Below are 20,555 nucleotides of genomic sequence, written 5' to 3' on the forward strand. Positions count from 1 at the left end.
GATCTGGTCCAGCAATCCCATTTCCTATGTCCCCACATACTACTATATGAATGCTATGCAGAACAGGGTGAGCCCATCTCTGCTGAGGTGCCTTACACCAAGTCGGACAACTGGTCCATTCAGGTCGATATTTTCTATCCCCCAGGGTTTTAAACAGGTGTCTTTTCCAACCCTAGCTAAAGAGGCTGAAGGATGACCTTGGACTTTTTGTGAGTAATGTATGCCTTTGCCTCTGAGCGACAGCCCTTCCCATCATTATGGAGGCAACAGAGGGGGACCAGTCTAAAAAATGATACCTGGGCAGGGGATGGAGAGATACAGTATGTGTGCCCATATATCTACCCTACTTGGCTTTTGTGTGGCTGGAATGTAGTCTACAGTACAAGGGTAAGTGTTGCATGCATTGGTGTGCCCACTTTGGGGCCCCTCCCCCTCTTCACTGACATGTTACCCACAGCAGAATGTGGCCCTCAAGCTAAAAGAGGTCCCCCACCCTTAGAATAATAGAAAATGTGCTTAATAATTAGCTCAAGAAATACAGCAACAAGGATACTATTGTCTCACACTTTGGAACATTTATTACTACGATTAATTCTGGCAGAAGTGATTCTGGCAGAATCAATACAATGTGGTGAGCTTTTCTGGGGGGTTTTTAAAATAAAAAAAATATATAAACTCAGTGTGGTGTAGTGGTTAAGAGCAGTAGACTCGTAATCTGGGGAACCGGGTTCGCGTCCCCACTCCTCCACATGCAGCTGCTGGGTGACCTTGGGCTAGTCACACTTCTTTGAAGTCTCTCAGCCCCACTTACCTCACAGAGTGTTTGTTTTGGGGGAAGAAGGGAAAGGAGAATGTTAGCCGCTTTGAGACTCCTTCGGGTAGTGATAAAGCGGGGCATCAAATCCAAACTCTTCTTTTTCTTCTATTGGATCATGAGGGTTTCTCTCATCATCTCATGCCCATGACTGGGTGCTGTGTCTAGCTTACAGTGCAGAATATGCTAGTTACCACACCTAGGTCTTCGTCATTTAAAATGTTTTTAAAAGTTTAAAATAGATTGCAATGAGCACACACACGACTCCCAAACCCACATAACACAGCAGCCGTGAGTGGTAGGGAGGCAGAGATGCAAACTGCCTCTTCTCTGGCCGATGTGTAGTTCTTCCCACTGCAGGATCATCTGAAATTTCAGTCATTCATTGATCATCTTGGAAAAGATCTTCCTATCAGATTCCAGCAGCAACCATCCCCGGGCAAGTAGGCTCACGTGGGACAAGTGTATGGCACAACATGCTCCATGTGAAGGGATCATGTTGCTCTGATTTATAAGGCACTCACAGAATGCTTCAGTGCACATGTTGGGACTGGAAGACACATTGGCCATAAGCTTAAAATAATGGCCTTCCAGCATTTTAAAATCTATTGATCCAGCTATCTGTCCATCCACCCACCACGCTCTTATCCCAGCACCCCTATAGTCATAAACCTACATTATTTGGTGACCCTAAAAACAGGGGCAAATCAGCATTCATAATGAATGTGCATAATCGCCGTTGCAAACTTCCCAACCCTGATGAGTGAAATCCAAACTGATGGGACCCTTGCACAGACTCGCTTGCCATTGCAGTATAAAGGACTGCAAGAGTCTTGGTTTGCCGTCTTCAGTGCAGATGCGTCGATCCTTGGGAAGAGTAAACAAGAGGCACAGCATAGCCTAGGCCGATAGTGGTATAGTGCACTGTATGGGTCACACCATAGGAAGGCGGGTCGAAGAAAAGAAGCTGCTACTCCATTCTTAAGGTCCAGTTCTGTTAGCAATAGGAGGTGCCCAACTAGGATACGTAGTGAGGTCAAACATGGGCACTCCCCATGTCATGACCGCAAGCATGACAACAGCAACTCCGATGATATTGATGCCCAAACCGGCTTTTACCTAAAAGAAAGGGGGGAGGGAGGGTAAGGAGGAGAGAATCTTTTTACCAACTGAAAGAGAAAGCCCCGATTTGATCGAGAAATCTTGCAAACCACAATTTTCACCACAGTTACTATCTGCAAACTAGAAAATTCCAGGTTCAAATCTCAGAGTGGTCACGAACCCATCAGGCGGTTTTAGGCAAGCCACTAGGTGTCTCATGAGGCAAGGATGTGATACAGAGGATGTCCTACAGAGCCAAAAAGGTCCCCCACCCCTGGGTTAGAGGGGTGGACTAGTATTACAGAGACATGAGTTCAAATCCTACCCAACCACGCAGCTTACTGAGTGACCTTGGGCTGCCTAAACCTCAGCCTAACCTCCCTCACAGGGTTGTTGTAACAAGAGAATGAGAGAAACAGTGGCATGCAGTGAAATTCCATGTAGGGGAACAAGTTAGGGTCAGAGGTGCCAGCTTGCAAGTGCAATTGTGGTGGTGGCGGGGAGACGTTGTGTGTGAGCATCGCACCTCCTTCCCAAAGCTGGATGGGCTTTGGGCTTTGGGAAGGTGGCGCTTGGATCCCCTTGGAGCATCACCCCTCTACTCTGATTTACCGGGAACTTTTAAGGGACTAGCCTATTCCACTGAGCGCAAGCCACTTGGGAGAACCATGTATTGTGCCTAGAGTTGCTTGGAGGAAAGGTGGTGCGTGGAAGTAAATAAACATCCTAGATGGTTTTTAAAGAGCATTAGACGAATTCACGACAGATGGGTGTACGTGTGGCTGTAAGTCATGATGGCTGTGCGGAACCTGAATACTAGTTTCCGGACAACAACAGTAGGAAAAGGACTATTGTCTTCAGGCCTTCCTCGTGGACTTTCTAGAGGCACCTGGTTGGTGTCTGTGGAAAGCAAGACACTGGACAAGATAAGATTACTGGGCTTTTCTTACTTCCTTAAGAACAACTGAGATGATGTAGGCCGGAAAAGGATGCTATTATTATGATTACTCTTATTATTACAAAAGAAGTCAGCATGGTGTGTGTTATGTACTGAGTTGAATAGGATCCAAAATGCAGCAGTCTGATTGGTCCTAGAACAATAGGATTGAGATTGCAGCAGTCTGACTGGTCCCAGAACAATAGGATTGAGATTGCAGCAGTCTGATTGGTCCGCAGGAGCCACCCAATCCAGCTCCAGGTGGAAGTGAATCTGCATTCCGATTGGCATACAGGAGTATCCCGGAATTAGCCAATCACGTGGGGCCCATTGTGTAAATAGTGTATATAAAGCAAACGTTTTGGGGGAACTGCATTCCTCACTACTATGAGCTGAATAAAGAGCATGAAAGTCACACTGGACTCCGAGTATATTTCAGTGTGCGTTATTTGCCCTCGACTTACCATGTCGATAACTTTCAGGTGACCATATGCAAATACAATGGCATTGGGCGGATTTGCCACAGGTAGGAGGAACGCGAACGAAGTGCAGAGGGTGGAGGGGATCAATATATACAGGGGGTTCACATGGATGGCTTCAGCCTGTTAGAGGAGGAAACAGAAAGTCATGGTTCACATTCACGGAAAGAAGCACAAATCTGAGACAGTCAGAATTGAAACGCAAGCTAGAACCAAAGGCTGCGATCACAAAAGCAGACATGGGGAACCAGGTGGTGCTAGGCTATGAGCTCCACCATCGCCCCTGGCCATTGGCCATGGCTTCTGGGGCTGGATCTGCAGGGCCACAGCTTCCCCATCACGTAATGTTAACTGAAGTATTTAAAGGACCCTGAACATATATACATACATTCCTCTACTTTACTGGGCTGAGGAGCAGAGCACATTTTAAAAAGCCCATAGCTAAAATAGTCATGATGACCCTATGATCTGTGGGATTTAAAGTCTTTAAAAATAAAATTGGATTTATAGAGGCAAAGTGAATACAGGCACGCAGAAAAGAAACCCACAACCCTGAACACATAAAGATCCATGCAGTATCACGGTTTGTGCATTGGGAGGCCTGCTTCCTTGAATGCAGAGGAACATAAGTACTGATGCTTTATGTTCGATGCATTGCTATCGCTTAAGATCCATAGGAAATATGCATCTTTTATTATTACTTCCCCGCTTCCATAGAATGCCTACACACAACATCATACTCTATAATCTAGAATTAACTAAACTACCACTCTCTGGTTCCATATTCCCAGTTCACTAAGTCAAACACACAGACACCCTTTCAGAGCATGTTTTGAAAGGGTGGAAACGCCATCTTATTTTCTCATCTTTAACCACTTTAATTGTGAATGGGCAAACCAAACCAGTTTCTTGGAAGGGTTACTCACCAAAGGGGCTAGGATAGGCAAAAATATTGTGATAGTGGCAGGATTGCTGGCTACTTCAGTTATTGTGGTGACAATCAGCGATGAAATGAGGATAATCAGCCATATGGGCAGTGATCCCAAAGGAGTTAATTTACTTCCTATCCACTCTGAGAGTTTTGAGACCTGTGAAAAGGAGCATTAGCACAGTTATCCACCAATGTAATTTAATGCATACATTTTTTTTTCACAAGTACAGCATGTGTAGAATCTGTTAGCCTATCAATACACAGGATCAATACCTGTAAGTAACTGAACTCTAATCGGATTCCAGGGCCCCTCAATGTGTTTTCCTCCATATTAAATGCATGCCAAGATGCTCAACTTCTGGCAGATAATACATTTTCACCGTGTAAGTTGGGGCTAGCCGACATAGTGCTATCCAGCTGTTGTTGGATTCCCATCAGCCCCAGCCAACATGGCCAATGGGCATGGATGATGGGAGTTGTAGTCCAACAACATCTGACTACCCTTGATATAAATGGCTATGGGTGAAAGCCTATACACATTTACTATGTAGTAAGTCCCATTGAACTAATTGAGGCTGGCTTCTGAGTAGCACAACCATGGGTATAAGTAAGCTGCATTCATGGTCAACCATGCTTTATTCTTATGTCTGAACTTATTGTTGGTTTGTGAGGGGCTGCCAAACAGGATATCAAACTACAGGCTGAAGCTGGTGAGTTTGTGCCAACTTTGGTTTGCTGTTGTGTCTGAATTCACAACCCATTGACCAAAGAGTTGAGGAAGGTGTTCCATCTCAAAAGAAGGCCCTCCAGACTGGTATTCCCCCCCCCCCATGTATTCTGTAACATGCCTTTGACAGAATAATTGTGCATTAATCGTTGAGTCTGTTTTATTAGTTCTGCAATGCTTTCCCAATATTACCACATTCTTTCCATCCGGATGGGCACTCTTGCACTACAGAAGTATCAGGAAGTTTTTAATGTTTGGTTATGTTTTTATATGTGTTTGAAGCTGCCCAGGGTGGCTGAGGCAACCCAGTCAGATAGGCGGGGTATAAATAATAATAAATAAATAAATAAATAAATAAATAAATAAATAAATAAATAAATAAAATTGATGATGATGATGATATTACAGGGAAACAATGCTGGTGGACAACAACAGAGGTTTAAATACACTATCAAGGCTAATCTTTAAAAATGTAGTATAAACACCAACAACTGGGAAACACAGGCCTGAGAAGGCTCCAATTGGAGAACAGCCTTTACCAAAGGTGTCATGGGCTTTGAAGACGCTCGAACTCAGGACGAAAGGGAGAAACATGTTAAGAGGAAGGCACACTCGGCAAACCCTCACCGTGATCAACTCCCACCTGGAAACCCATGTCCCCACTGTGGAAGGACGTGTGGATGCAGAATTGGCCACTACAGTCACTTACGGACACACTGTTAAGACCACATTCATGGAAGACAATCTTACTCGGCTACAAGTGATCGCCAGAGAAGAAGAAGAAAAGTTAATGGATTTTAGAAGGAAACTACGGGACATGTACTACTGAGAAGAAGAAAACAGTGGTGACTGCCCCAAAACATTTTTCAGGAGCAGATGGTATTGGAAGTGTGTTAGTGTACAACCACCCTGAAAACAACATAAGCACAAATCATGTTAGCCATAATTCCCATTTATAATGGGAACCTATGGTTGACTATGGCTTCATGGCCTATTTGGTTGGTTGCACAAGGGGAGAAGTGAACTGGGAGCAGAGGGGCTACATGTTTGTGCAAGAAGCTTGTCATCATCTTGGCTTATGAAGCTAACTTTGTGCTTGCTCATGGTCCAAGCAAGAGGCCACAACAAAGTCCACACTACATGCACTCATCTTGAGGAGAAGAAGACATGTTGTAGGACCAAGGTACAAACTCTCCAGATGCTTGCTGAACTACATGTTCCATGAGCATTAGTCAGGCTAGTTGGGGCTGGTTGGGAGCTGAAATCCAACAACATCCAGAAGTTGAAACTTAGTCAACCCTGCTATAGGAGATGGTCTTCTAAGCTACAAGCAGCCAGAGCATCATATTTTGCCCAAAGCAGTTGAGACTATTCTTGACTTCATTGAATAAGGCTTAGCACACCACACTTCTGTGCATATTTTATTTTATTTTTAAATCCTGGTCCGTACCTGGGTAATTTTATGGTCATGTTTAAGTTTTATTTAAATGCTGCCAATTGTTTTTACAGATGTTTTAAATCTTGACATGCTAATGCTTTATTTTATGGATTTGTAGCAAGCAGCAACACACTCCAAAAGGTGGACTAGAAATCTATTTAATGATAATGGTGATAATAACAGTCAAAACAAAACCGTTTTCAGAGACAACATTTTACCAAGCAAAGTAACTAACCCTCTGAATTCCCCTTAACTTCTTGAACAACAATTCCCTTCAATTTCTCGCTTAACTGTAAGATAAATATTACAAGTGGAATAACACTGGACAACTTTTCAGCTCTTCCTCTGCAATTTTCTTGCAAACCAGCTACAGCTTAAGAATATTGTTATTATTATTATTGATTGAATATGTTGCAAAAATCTGTATTACCTCGCAGCCATCTGCCAGTGCAAACCCTCCACCAACGAGGATGGCAATTTCCCAGGGCATGCAGGCTTGAAATTCTTTCCAAGTTATCAGTGGAGTGTAATCAAAAACAACTAGAGGAGGGGGAATGAAAAAAAAAGAATGTCTGTAAAGATCTGAGGAGGGAAAGCCCATTGCATTATCTTTCTATTACTGTTGCACACAGAGATATTCTGATTCATCTGACTTTCTTATGCCTTTGCGTTGCAGGAGCTGGTTCGTATGGGGAGAGTGCTGCATTCGGGCTTTCCATAGGCATCTGGTAAGCCACTGTGAGAACAAGATGCTGGAGCAGCTGGGCCATTGGCCTGATCCAGCAGGCTTTTCCTGTGTTGGAATTGGTAACCAACGTGGAAAATGAATGAAGAACTCTCTTCTGCATGCTTGTGAGAGCTCCACATCTGCTCTGCAATGTACCCAGAGCTTGGGATGCATCGGGATTCTGCCTATAAATGTTTTCTGGAAGCCAGTTCTTTTCTCCTGCTCTGGAAGGTAGAACTCATACCAACGGCTTCAAGCTACAAGAACTAAACATTGGGAAGGGCTTTCTGACAGTAAGAACTGTTCAACAGAGGAACTGACTCCCATGGGAGCTGGTGGGCTCTCCTTCCTTGGAGGTTTTTAAGAAGAGGTTGGATGGGCACCTGCCATGGATGCTTCCGCTGAAATCCCTGCATTGCAGGGAGCTGAACTAGATGGGGTCCCTTCCAACTCTACAGTTCTATGATTCAAGCCCACCCATCCAACAGAAGAAGTCTGGATGACCTAGAAAAGAAGCTCAAAATATCCCCATGTTATAATCTGCTCTCAGTTATAATCTTAACTTAGAGTTTATCCACACTTCCTCTTGTCTCGCTACTTCCCCCCCAGGGAAAACTGCCCTTTAGTGTTCAATCAGAGCAAATGGCAATTCAGGTTTTTAGTTTGCTCCAATTTATCGCTAAAGAGCAGGGTTTTGTTTTTTTTTCCTGGGAAAGGGAGAGAGGCCAGGGGGAAATTGCTCGTACCCATGCTTTCTAGGCACTGGATGAGCAGAAGTGTTGACAAGCCTTTATACTTGTGGTATAGAGGAAAAAGTCAAGGATGTATACTCAACTGTTTTCACCATTTGAGGTTCTAGACAATGTTTTTGCTGGAATGATGAAGAAGAGGAGGCCAATCATTAAGGCAGCTGTTGAATCGGTAGCAAACCCTGGGTATCTGGGGAAAGAGCCAATGTTTCAGTTGGTCCACAAATATCACACTAGAAAATTCTGATTATTTAGCAATAATATCAGACATCACCAGTGTTTCCTCACACGTTGGAAAGATATTTTGAGGTGACGGTAAACATATTAAATTTCTATTTGGCAGGCATGGGAAACATCTGGCCCTGCAGATATTGTGGGGCGTGTTTCCCCATAATTCCTTGCCATTGGCAGTGTGAGCTGATGAACTGCACTGTGACTCTCTAAGCCATGGTCTAGTAGGGTGGCACTGATCCAGCAGAAAGGCAGATTAAAGCTTCATTTTAAAAAATAACTATGCAAACATTAATTTCAAATGATATGCCAATTTGCAATTAGATTTTAAAATAGAAATGATTAACAGAGCATGAATTAAGCCAAACCATGACCACAGTTTAAATTCAACTAAAGTATGCTTAATCTATTTATTTTTGTTTGCCACATTTGACTAACAATAAATAGCCCAGCCTTAGTACAATAAAACCATATAAAAATAAATAAGAGCAGGTTTTATTTTGAAAAAAGGCAGGCAGTTAATACATAATAAAAGCAAAAGAATTGAGTTCAAAGCACAGAGCAGCTGAGAAAAGCAAGTCACCTCAGTGGCCAGAGATTTAAATAAATAAATAAGGGGTCGCCTTTGGATGAAAGGTCATCATGGGCCTTCCTTGGTAGGGAATCGCTATCTGGGTAACATTACTGAGAAGGGCATTCCTTGAGATCAGATTGGGTGGGCCAGAGAGAATAACCTCTCCAGAAGAACTCAACACCTGTGCAGGTAATATAGCTGCAAAGGTAAAAGGTAAAGGTAAAGGAGCCCTGGATGGTTAAGTCCAGTCAAAGATGACTATCGGGTTGTGGCACTCATCTCGCTTTCAGGCTGAGGGAGTCGGCGTTTGTCCACAGACAGCTTTCCGGGTCACGTGGCCAGCACGACTAAACCGCTTCTGGCGCAACGGGACACCATGACTGAAACCAGAGTGCACACAGTGGTACCTATTTATCTAATTGCACTGGCATGCTTTCGAACTGCTAGGTTGGCAGGAGCTGGGACATAGCAATGGGAGCTCACCCCGTCGTGGGGATTCGAACCGCCAACCTTCTGATTAGCAAGCCCAAGAGGTTCAGTGATTTGGACCACAGTGCCACCCGCATCCCATAATATAGCTGTAGTTGACACTGGCTTGAAGTAAAAAAAAACCTTCTCCTTTCATATCTGAGCCTCAACAGGAGACAGAAGTGATGAAATGCAACCTTCAAGAGGGTTAAGAAACTGAAGGACATTGTTCTCTTTCTATGTTGCTCCCAATGGAAACATGCTGATGGGGACCTCTGCTTTAAGTTGTTTATATACTGTCTTCTGTTGTATATTATTTACTACAAAGCTTGATGACTAAGACTTTTGGGAATGAAACGTCTGATTACTGGAGCGACGTCTGAGCACTGAACAACAGATATATCACAAGTGGACTCTTTATTACTGCGTTTGCAATTGTACAAGATAATACCTATTTTGGAAATAGAAAAACAAGCACTGAACCACTGATATATTACCAGCGGGCTCTTTATTTACTGCGTTTTCAATTATTTATTATTTTGGAAAGAAACTAACTTTTGCCATTTTATGGGCGTTTATTGTTTGTTTATAGATAGTTGCCTTGGTGATATATTATCTTGTGTCTACTGCAGTGACATAAAGTAAGCCGAAGTATTTGCGGTTAATGAGTTAATCTGAAATGCCCACAAGAAACAGGAGTCATGGCTAGCCTCACATGAAGTATTCTGTTCAAGTTCTTAACATCTCAAGTGTTGCTATGGTAACTCTACACTTTACAGGAGTAAATGTAAATAACGTTTAAAAAGGAAACCAGCAAACGATATGTTTATGTGTGATGTTCTTAATCGGATTTAATAATATAGGGAAACGTGCCAAAAACTTGAATGAACTTTCCGTTTCCATGAGAAACTTCAGCTTGCAGACAAAATATAAAGGGTATTCACACAGCGAGGCTAATAAAACCTTTAAAAATGAAAAAGCTCATTTAGATATTTTGAGGAAAATTAAAAATGTTAAGTGTAACCACGGGCATATGGATGCAAACAAAATCTAGATAGCAAAAAGGGAAAAGAAAGGAAATGTCCATTTGTTATATCTTGGCATCATTTATTTATTCTCTTACATTTATTCCCCATCTATAATGGATCTCAAGGCTGCAAACATTTGCTTTCTGGGTGAATACCAACTCAAACACTGCCCAGGACCAGACTTCAGACTATGCCCTAGCATTATAATTAAGTGCTTCTGATTTTACCAGGTTAGACTGGATATATTGTACTATAAAAATGGTTTATTTTAAAGTAGAATGATACATGCTTACAATTAGTCCCAAATGAAAACGGAATTGGGGGAAAACATTGGAGGAGAGTCAAAAGGATCATATAAATATTATGGTAAAAATGGACAGATTGTAATAAACACCTGCTTTTTCATATTAGCAGCGTATGTTTTGTCAATGCCCATTTACCACGAGAGCTTTTCGCATCCACAGTAGGCTACAAATGTTATGTGAGACGACCAAGTCAGTGACTTCTTTGATCTCGGAACATATCACTCGGACTTCTCTCTAAAGGCTCTGCTTTATAACAGGCGAGGATCATAAACCTCCCATACTGCTTTGCTCTTACTTAGCAGAAATGAAGCTAGAAGATAAAATGATTGCAATGCTCCAGTCTTTGTGTTGTTGTTGTTGTTGTTTTACGGTCCCTAAATAATTCACTGATACTTAGAAATAAGAGGGCAAAATGTGTTGAAATCCATTTTGTTAGGACTGAGAATCAGCAATTACAAACTGAAGAGAAGATGGGTTTGCCCACTGAGAGAATGTTTAGCAATAAACGGCAACAAACAGAGACAATCTTCTATGCTTCCAAGAAACAAGCCATAAAATACATTAATTTCCGTTTGCCCCTCTCTCTCCTCTCTCCTTGTGCCCCCTGCCCCCTGCCCAGAACTGCTGCAGAAGGTTGGGGGGAAACCCAGAACATATTTAGGGGGCATGTGGGAGGTACATGGGGAAAGGAGAATGAGGGGAAGTTCTATTCCACAGACAGAAGTTCTTGAGGTAATGGAGCTATTCATCGGTTTCTGCCCTGACCGACAACATATCAAATACAGTAACTAAATGCCCAGCTGGAGAAGAACAATTGGAGCTATTTCTCTGTCACCTCTTATGCAAAGTGCGATATCCTTTCTCAGCCACTTTCCCCAGCCCATCATTTGACTCAGCTGAGAAAAGTTTCAGCCACAAATGAGCGGAAAAGGGGAAACTGTCAAAATCTTCCCCTCTTATTCAAAGGTTAAACCTTTTTCAGGCCAGGTGGCATGAAGCTGGCTGGAAAACTATGCTGCATAGCAAATATGTTTGACCACTGTCGTCCCTGTCAACTCAGGGTGGATCTACACACAGCAAAAAAACAAACTGGCTAAATATAAGTCATAAATTAAATTGTTATAACCAGTGTTTTTTTTCTGGGGGGGACGCAGGGGTATGCATACCCCTAAACATTTTGTGGATCTAAGTTTGGCCTCATTGGGGGCAGTATGTATAGGGAAATGAGAGTACCCCAAAACATTTCTAAAGAAAAAAGGCACTGGTAATAACAAAAGGAAAAAATGCTATGTAAAATCGCACAGAAAAGTTTTGTGCTGTGCAGTGCCATCTGGTGTTGCATGTTTATAACACTGTTCATTTGTTTTTTTACTAATGTAGATGAGTCCATAGTAGATGCAAGAGATACAGCCACACTACATATATAGTAATGATAAATTTGGTACTGCAACTTCCTCACAGAAGCACTGAGAATCAGTCCTACCCAATGACTGTAGGATCTAAGCAGCAGGTGCAGTCATACCTTGTTTCTTGAACGGCTTAGTTGTCGAACAAATCGGCTCCCGAACGCCAAAAACCTGGAAGTAAGCGTCCAGGTTTTTTAACTTTTTTTGGAAGCCGAACGTCCAACGTGGCTTCCACTTAAGTGCAGGAGGCTCCTGCTGCCAATCGGAAACTGTGCCTTGGTTTTCAAACATTTTCGGGAGTCGAATGGACTCCCGGAACAGATTAAGTTTGAGAACCAAGGTATGACTGTATCTGAAACAACCAAAGAGGTTATGTGTGCTAGCCAAGTAAACATTACAAGGAGACAAGAACTGAGGATATTTAAAGGTGTGATTTATGCTCCAGTCCTGAATAGGTTTAACTTGAAGTAGAACTTATTTCAACGTACAGAGTGGAGCCTTAGGCACACATCGCTGTTCATTATTTGAGGTACGGCTTCTTGGGTTTTCAAAAATGAAATAAAGTGGTGCTTCGGGTTCATCATGGGTAAATAAAAATCTGTCCTCATGAGAAGTGGTGCACGAGTTGTGAGGCTGAGTGGGGATGGCATAGACAGAAACAGATATCAGATATAACCACCATGGCTGTGGCTGACTTAGGTAAAAATGGTAGGCACTATTACTGAAAACGTGGTGGTGTTGGGTGGCCTAAAAAGGCCCACTAGGGTATTTTTTTTTCTTTGTGGGGTGATACCTCTAGTGGTGTTTGTTCTGTGTGTTATATGTGTATGTGAGCATGTACATGTATGTGTGGAATGTGGAGTAGCCAATGTTTAATTCGGGCCTGCCGCAAATTCCCCACTGCTCTGCAATTTTGCAGCTCTTCCTACTCTGTTACTCAGGAGAGACTGTATAAATGTGTGCGTGTACAAGAGAGAATATGGGATAGCCCTCCCCCCCTGCTAATTCTGGCCTTGGCCACTTTTGTTGTGGTGCTGTTTCTGTGCATTGAATGCTCTCCAACTTTTATCCGATGAAAACAGGGATGTCCTGTTCCACCACCAACACCACTTTATTATTCATACCCCGCCCAACTGACTGGGTTGCCCCAGCTACTCTGGGGCGGGTTCCAACATATATAAAAACATAATAAAGTATTTAAACCTGAAGGAGCAACTCCACCCCCATCGTTCTGCCCAGAGACTGAGGTCCAGCTCTGAAGGCCTTCTGGTGGTTCCCTCACTGCAAAAAGTGAGGTTAAAGGGAACCAGGCAGAGGGCCTTCTCGGTGGTGGCACCTGCCCTGTGGAATGCTCTCCCATCAGATGTTAAGGAAATAAAGAACTATCTGACTTTTAGAAGACATCTGAAGGCAGCCCTATTTAGGGAAGTTTTTAATTTTTGATGTTTTAGCGTGTTTTTAATATTCTGTTGGAAGCCGTACAGAGTGGCTGGGGAAACCCAGCCAGATGGGCGGGGTATAAATTATTATTATTATTATTATTATTATTATTATTATTATTATTATTAAACCCTTCCCTATACAAGGCTGCCTTCAGATGTCTTCTAAAGGTTGTAAAGTTACTTATCTCCTTGGCTCAGGAGTCAGATATTGTCAGCACATCCAGTACGACAGCTAAACAAATCTTCATTGCCATCAATGTGGATTCGTTTGCAAGCAAGAGATAATGTCAGCACCTCAAAACTGGACAATGATGCTTATAAACTTACGCTGAAAATAAGGAAGCCCAGCCGGAGATGAATCCAGGGTCTCTGGTGAACCATAACAGGGCCATTACAATGAAGAGGACAAGGGTGATGATTTCTGGGTAGCTGCAACAGGAGAACAGCGAGTGTCAACATTGCCCTTTCAGTATGTTTGCTTTGACATCATTGTAACATTTTGCCTGTGGTTCAGCCGTCTGTCTTACCTCATTGGTCCAAGTTTATTGTATTCCTCTTTAATCACCTGTGCGGAGGCTTGTTCCCTGGGCGACTTTTCCTTGCCACACTTGAACATTTCTTTGAAACTAAAATTGAAATAAGAATAACCAGTAAAGGGATTCTTACACTTAAGGTATGGGTTTCTCTTCCTGTGGCTTGGATCCAAAGGCTTGGGATTAATTTTTGGCTTTCTTCCTTTGACCAGGAGGCGACTCCCCTCCAGTTTGTATCACAAACGGCTTTGGAGATTCTGTTTTGTTTCAAAAGAGGCTTGCTATGTGGGGATCTGTTTTGAAAATGCAGTTCAAAGCTCCTTTTTTGGCAGGAGGAACTGATTACACATCTCTCTGGATCCAAGCCACAGTCCTTGGAACAGATATAACCAATACCTTGTAATTCAGAAACGTTATGCTTTATGTCAAATTGTAGTATCATGTATGGTATGTGTACTGTAATGTATTGGCAAATTTGGTGTTTTGGTGCACATTCCTTATAGTGTGTATCTGAAGAAGTGTGCATGCACACGAAAGCTCATACCAAGAACAAACTCAGTTGGTCTCTAAGGTCCTACTGGAAAGAATTTTCTATTTTATTCCTTATAGCAGAGACAGTAACTGTCATGAAGTCAGGTGGGCTTCCTTTGTATAAACTAGAGTAGCCAAGCTCCCATCACCCTCAGCCAAAACTGCCAATGAACAGGGTTGATAGGAACGGTAGTCTGGCAACATATGCAGGGTACCATGTTGAATAAAGGTAAAGGTAAAGGTAAAGGTAAAGGTATCCTTGACTGTTAGGTCCAGTTGCGGATGACTCTGGGGTTGCGGCGCTCATCTCGCTTTACTGGCCGAGGGAGCCAGCGTACAGCTTCCAGGTCATGTGGCCAGCATGACTAAGCCGCTTCTGGCAAACCAGAGCAGCACACGGAAACGCCATTTACCTTCCCGCTGGAGTGGTACCTATTTATCTACTTGCACTTTGACGTGCTTACGAACTGCTAGGTGTGCAGGAGCTGGGACTGAACAACAGGAGCCCACCCCGTCGCGGGGATTCGAACCGCCGACCTTCTGATCGGCAAGCCCTAGGCTCTGTGGTTTAGACCACAGCACCACCCGCATGCTGAATACCTCTGTACTAAAAAGCAAAATCCCTGCTGGAAATCTTGGAAAATATGCTGTCTATTCTTGGGGAAATTATTTATACCACCTAGTCACATTTGTATGTGAAAAGGGAAAGCAGTGTTATGCTGAAGGTCAAATCTGATGTGATGTTAACTGTGCAACTCTCAGTTACATGGTTTTGTTTGTTTGTTTGTTTAGTAAATAGTAGCTGTGGATTGGGGGTGGTGAGGTGATCAAATCAGGGCTGTGGTGTGATGGGCATGGGATTTAAACCTTTATTATAATATGTTCATCATTCAGATACCAGTTCTCTCCATATCTGCTATTTATTAAACAAAAGTAGTCATGCAACTTCCAGTTGCTAGGATGAATGTCACTTATTATAAATCATTTGTTGTGACATTGATGCTTAATTACTATCAAGCGGTATATAAATGTTTGGCCCACTTCAGCATAAGGCTGAATTGTGAGCAAACCATGGTTCTATTGCCACATCTTTTTGGGGAACGGTATCTGGAATTATAATTCTTCTTTGGGGTCCAGGCTACATCTATCTTTATCCCTTTACTTGAGGGATAAACCTTATCAACCCAGATCTTTGAGAAGATTATTCACTGTAGCAGCTATACAATTGGACTTTTCCATCCGAATGTGTGTCGGAACAAATACTGGTTTCACCCTATGAGTGTGGGTTGCATATGCAGAGGTCCTGAATGGTGACCACCATGAGTCCACATACAAATATTATTTTGACTGGGTTGGTTTTGAGATTCCAAAATGCATGCCTATTACTATACCACAGGGTTGAGGGACCTGTGTCCTCCAAAAGTTGTTGGACTCCAGTTCCCATAATTCCATTGGCCATATTGGAGGGTCACAGCCAAATGTAGCCAATGTAATGCCATCCAGATGTTGCAGACTCCAACTTCCATCAGCCCCAGCTAGCAGGGTCAATGATCAGAAAGATGGGAGTCGTAGTTCACAACATCTGAAGGACACCACATAGGCTGCATTTGGCCTTCATGAGTGAAAGTGTGCCTCTAGGAATTGCTGATGAATTTTCATGAATGAAACCACCCATTCTCATTCTAAAATATGAAATGATTTTCTACAGTATACTATTCTCCCTGCCTCATCTGTCATAACATGGATTGCACTGGGCATTTGTACTTACTTGAAACCCAGGAAAAGCCACATGAGCCAAACCCAGGAAAGGACCAGTATAATAAGAGTGATGGGAATGCAAAGAATAAACCAGGTTCCAAAATTGATGCACTGGCAACCTGGGTACCGCCTGAATAAAAAATGAGAAGGAAACGGAGGTTAAGTTAAGACATCACTATTGCATATGAAAAGCAAGATACCAGTTAAGACAGGATCCCTGGGTTGGGCTGAAGTATTGAGACACTTAAACACACCCTGTCCAGTTTCAGATATAAAAACCAGCTCTATCGGGAAATGAAGATGGAATATGACTTTACCTCAAATGTAAATTTGAATGACAGCTGCATTATTGCACATTTAACAACAATAGTGTGAACTCACTGGCCCTGTGTCACTGAGTTCCTGATCTCACTGCTTGACTTCCTATGGCTTCCCTTTTTTGTTTTGGTCTCACTAATTTTTTTAAGAGAGGGAGACATATTAGTACCACAGGTATCTAGTGTGACTCTGGGTGGAGCTGGTGGTCTCCCCCATCTTTTGGAAGGTTTTGAAATCATGTTAAAATGTCCCCCTGTTCCCCACGAGCTATTCATAATATGATGCATCAGCCTTCATCAACCTGATGGTCTCCAGAGGTTTTGTACTACAACTCTCATCTGCCCCAGCCAGATGGACAAAGGCTGTACTACATAATAGGGATTCGGATGAGGTTCTCAATCATGAGGGACATTTGCATGAGTGCAGGAGGCCCCCTACTTCATGAGTCTGCCCTTCAACTTGTAAAGGGCCTATACAGTTGGGGAATGGGATGCACCAGTGAAGGGCTGGACTTGCCAGTTTTCCTCTCCTCTTTGCTACGTGATTATGATCACATAAAGGAAGTGAATGCTCAGATAGGGCTGACAATGACAGCAATTTTCTTTTGTTCCGTCATATGAGCAAAGTTACATGATAAATACACACAAGGAAGATGTACATATACACATAGATATATAAAGGAAACTATAAATATTGGAAAAACCAGGCATGGTTTCAAGGTTGGATATTTTCTTGAGTCTTACTACAGCAGAACATTCCAACTCTCCACTATATGTCGGGTCACCATCTTTTTTCAGTCATAGCATATGGCTATTTGTGCAGCAGTTGGCAAGTGAATTACCAGTTCTATATCCACTGATAAGATCACATCTTTGACTTAACCACGCAATATAACCAATGGATCAATTGATGAATCATATCCTGTTCTGAGTTTTATCTCCTTTATTATGGCTATCCAAAATGTTTTTATTTTACGACAAGTTCAGAAAATAGGATTATAATTATCAATCAAGGATTATATACTGGTAGTTGATTGTATTGTATTGTATTGTATTGGGGTCATACTGAAGTTTCTACCAGGTTCTGAAGAGTTTTATTCTTTAACAGTAATGAACTCTGAAGCTAAGGAGAAAACTGCCAATTTACTGTGTTGTTTAATTGAAATTAAACAAGATTTTCAGTATTACAATACCCTGCTAATTTGTTTAGTATTTATTTACTGAGTATCGCACTCTTTGTAATATGGTCTAAGCTTTTTATCGTGTGAGGAACTTCAGCTTTATGGAGGCTGAACTGAGAGACTGAAGAGATGTTTACTCTCTTTATGTCACCATACTGCTGGTCTAGAGCTCTTGTTTGCAAACCAGACAACTAGGGTTGCATCCCTTTGCACTGACTTCTGCAGCCATTAAATGTTGGCTGAACTCACCACATGTCAAAGTCAGATACAGATTGGCAGCTTAGCAAACATAAAGAGTTTCTATAACGATGAAAGGTTTAATTAAGACAAGAGCTTTGTTTGATTTTATTAAGCTCTCTCTGGGACAAAGGTGTCAGACTTGACTTGAGAGCTGCAAAATATGCAAGGCAATTTCTTTGATGGCACCCTGCTCTTTTGGAGAATCTGTGTGTGTTTCTCCTGGGGCAGATAGCAAGAGTAATGTCATCCGGAATGCCAAAATCACCCAGCATACCAAGGTGATCTTGAAAGCATCCACCGTCAGACGGCAGCTTCTATGCAATGGGCTGTGAGAATTGACTGCAACAGAAAAAGTCTGGCCTGTGCTAATACTATTTCCACCTTCAAGGAAACAAAAACCCATTTCACTGTCGTTAGTTGGCCTGGTAACAAGGGCCCATTTATCATGCCCAACCTTACTGTATAAACGCATAGGTGGCCAAAGCAAGTGACATCTCCTTGGGTATGTGGGCAGGAAAATAATCTGCTTTCCTTCCTCATTGCTCACCGTTTCATGTTTGAAATGGTAAAGCTACTCCAATGTGACTTCAAGCCAACACTCCTACTGCTTGACATTTCCTCTGAAATGTGCTTTCGCAGTGTGGGATCAGAGATTTACGGTGTCCTCCCGATCTAGCAAAAACTAAAGTTCTTTAGGGCACAGTAAAGGTGTCAGCATTCAGAGAAAATATTCACCATGGAGTGAAAAACGAAGGCACAACATGTTGTGGGGATGAATGCACCAGCTCAAAATCAGGAGGTTAACTGACTCTGTGTACCTGAAAATACAAAGGCTGTGCTACCCAGTGATGAAGATGGTTTGCAGCGTAAGATTATGTAACTATAATAGCCAAACTAGGATTGTTCAGGCAGCCACTTTGCCCGAGAAAACACACACTTTGAAGATGATCTGTTTGACCTTAGCGATTTGGACTGCCACACTGATAGGATCCTACAAAAACAAGACTGCATAACCTGTTTTAACAGCTCCCTCTTATCTCCACCTTCTTCCTCATGGCTGTTGCCATGCAATCTGCATTAATAAATGTTTGAATTTAAGTGATTTATACCTGCAGTACTGACCTTGACAAAGCTTATCAGGACAGACCTGGGGATAGGATTGCTGCTCTGCAATAGGGCCTTCATTATCTTAAGATCATTCTTAAGGTTTTGCATATTACTTTAGATTAACACACAAAACCACCAAGCAGAGTGACTCTGAATCATAACCAAATGGAGCCTAGAGGAGCAGCTGTAACATGAAAAGCTGACATATTAATGCCTTTTGCCTTTTGATAGTTCTTTACTCTGGGCAATGTCATGTTCCCTCTGCTGATTGGCTTGTTTTATGTCCCTCCCTTTATTTATTTAGGGGATTTTTAGCTCACTCTTCATTAAAAAATAATCTCAGACCAGGGCGCAGTGTAAAACGGGAACATATAATGCACAATAAAACCCTAGTACATAAAACCAATAAAGGAGTACACTCATCATCACAATGAACAACAGTACAAGCCAGAGAGGGAAGGCTACCCAAATCCACATCCAGTTTGGTCAAAGGCTTGGATCAATAAGTGTGCTTTGGCACCCAAAGCCCTGCAAGGTCAGTGCTAGGTGACTCTGTGAGGGGAGGGCATTCATAGACCCACCAAGTGTCCCTCCCCCCCCAGGATTTACAGAAGCTGTCCCAGTTTCTGATTTGATCCCAGAATGGCCCCCTTTTCCTTAGGACACCCCCAGTGCTTTTTTTCCTAGGGGTACCCAGGGGTACGCATACCCCTAAACATTTTGTGAATCTAAGTTTGGCCTCATTGAGAGGCAGTAATTCAATATGAATAGGCAAATGAGAGTACCCCTAAAAAAAATTTTTAAAGGAAAAAAGCCCTGGACATCCCTATTTTCATCAGAGAAATGTTAGAGGGTATGGAGTTGTGCAACCTCGAGCCAAGGGTATAAGTAACTATACAACCTTTAGAATACACCTGAAGGCAGCCCTTTGTAGGGAAGTTTTTTTAAAAAAAATGTTTAATGTTTTGTTGTGTTTTTATATATGTTGGAAGCTGCCCAGAGTGACTGGGGCAACCCAGTCAGATGGGCGGGTTGTTGTTGTTGTTGTTGAATAGGACATCCCTATTTCCATCTGAGAAATATTGGAGAGTATGTATTCCATAGCCCTTTTCACATGTTGCTGCGTCATCTGGCTCCTATTCAGCTGCTTTCTATGATTCCCTTTCTCCTTCCTTGCTCACATTTCATTTCACTTCACTCAAGTAGTTTATTAGATTCTGAAAGGTACCATGGGCAGCCGGCTGCAACTAGGAAGACTCAGGGTTTTGGTTTAGTCCACATTTTCTAAGTGAACTGACCTGACTCACACCTCCTAGACTATTATGCAGCTCAGAATGCAATTATCCTTCAGCTTTCATGCAACTCTGAATTTTGCGAGACGGTGCTCAACTAAAAATAATAATAATGTTACCATGGTGTATATAAAAATATGCATTTTAGATTAGAATGCATGTTTTGCGAAAGGCCTGTTTTGTGGAGGGAGGGGGAATAAAATGCATACAAACAGGCATATTTTGGGGGGGAGGGTTCT

At 42.4% G+C, this 20,555-nt stretch overlaps 1 protein-coding gene across 1 annotated transcript in view; it reads right to left on the reverse strand.

Moving 5' to 3' along the window:
• Positions 1–1,747: 1,747 nt before the first annotated feature.
• SLC13A1 (solute carrier family 13 member 1) overlaps positions 1,748–20,555 on the reverse strand; it is a 43,378-nt gene continuing 24,570 nt past the window's right edge. Inside the window, exons 8-15 of the mRNA XM_033163113.1 lie at positions 16,190–16,309; positions 13,885–13,983; positions 13,685–13,786; positions 7,990–8,093; positions 6,858–6,967; positions 4,258–4,419; positions 3,317–3,454; positions 1,748–1,933 (exon numbers count right to left, since the gene is read on the reverse strand). Coding sequence (XP_033019004.1) covers positions 1,796–1,933; positions 3,317–3,454; positions 4,258–4,419; positions 6,858–6,967; positions 7,990–8,093; positions 13,685–13,786; positions 13,885–13,983; positions 16,190–16,309 — 973 coding nt within the window. The 3' untranslated portion in view covers positions 1,748–1,795. The remainder of the gene's footprint in view (positions 1,934–3,316; positions 3,455–4,257; positions 4,420–6,857; positions 6,968–7,989; positions 8,094–13,684; positions 13,787–13,884; positions 13,984–16,189; positions 16,310–20,555) is intronic.

Source organism: Lacerta agilis, chromosome 10 (assembly GCF_009819535.1).
Source record: "Lacerta agilis isolate rLacAgi1 chromosome 10, rLacAgi1.pri, whole genome shotgun sequence".
Lineage (NCBI taxonomy): Eukaryota > Metazoa > Chordata > Lepidosauria > Squamata > Lacertidae > Lacerta > Lacerta agilis.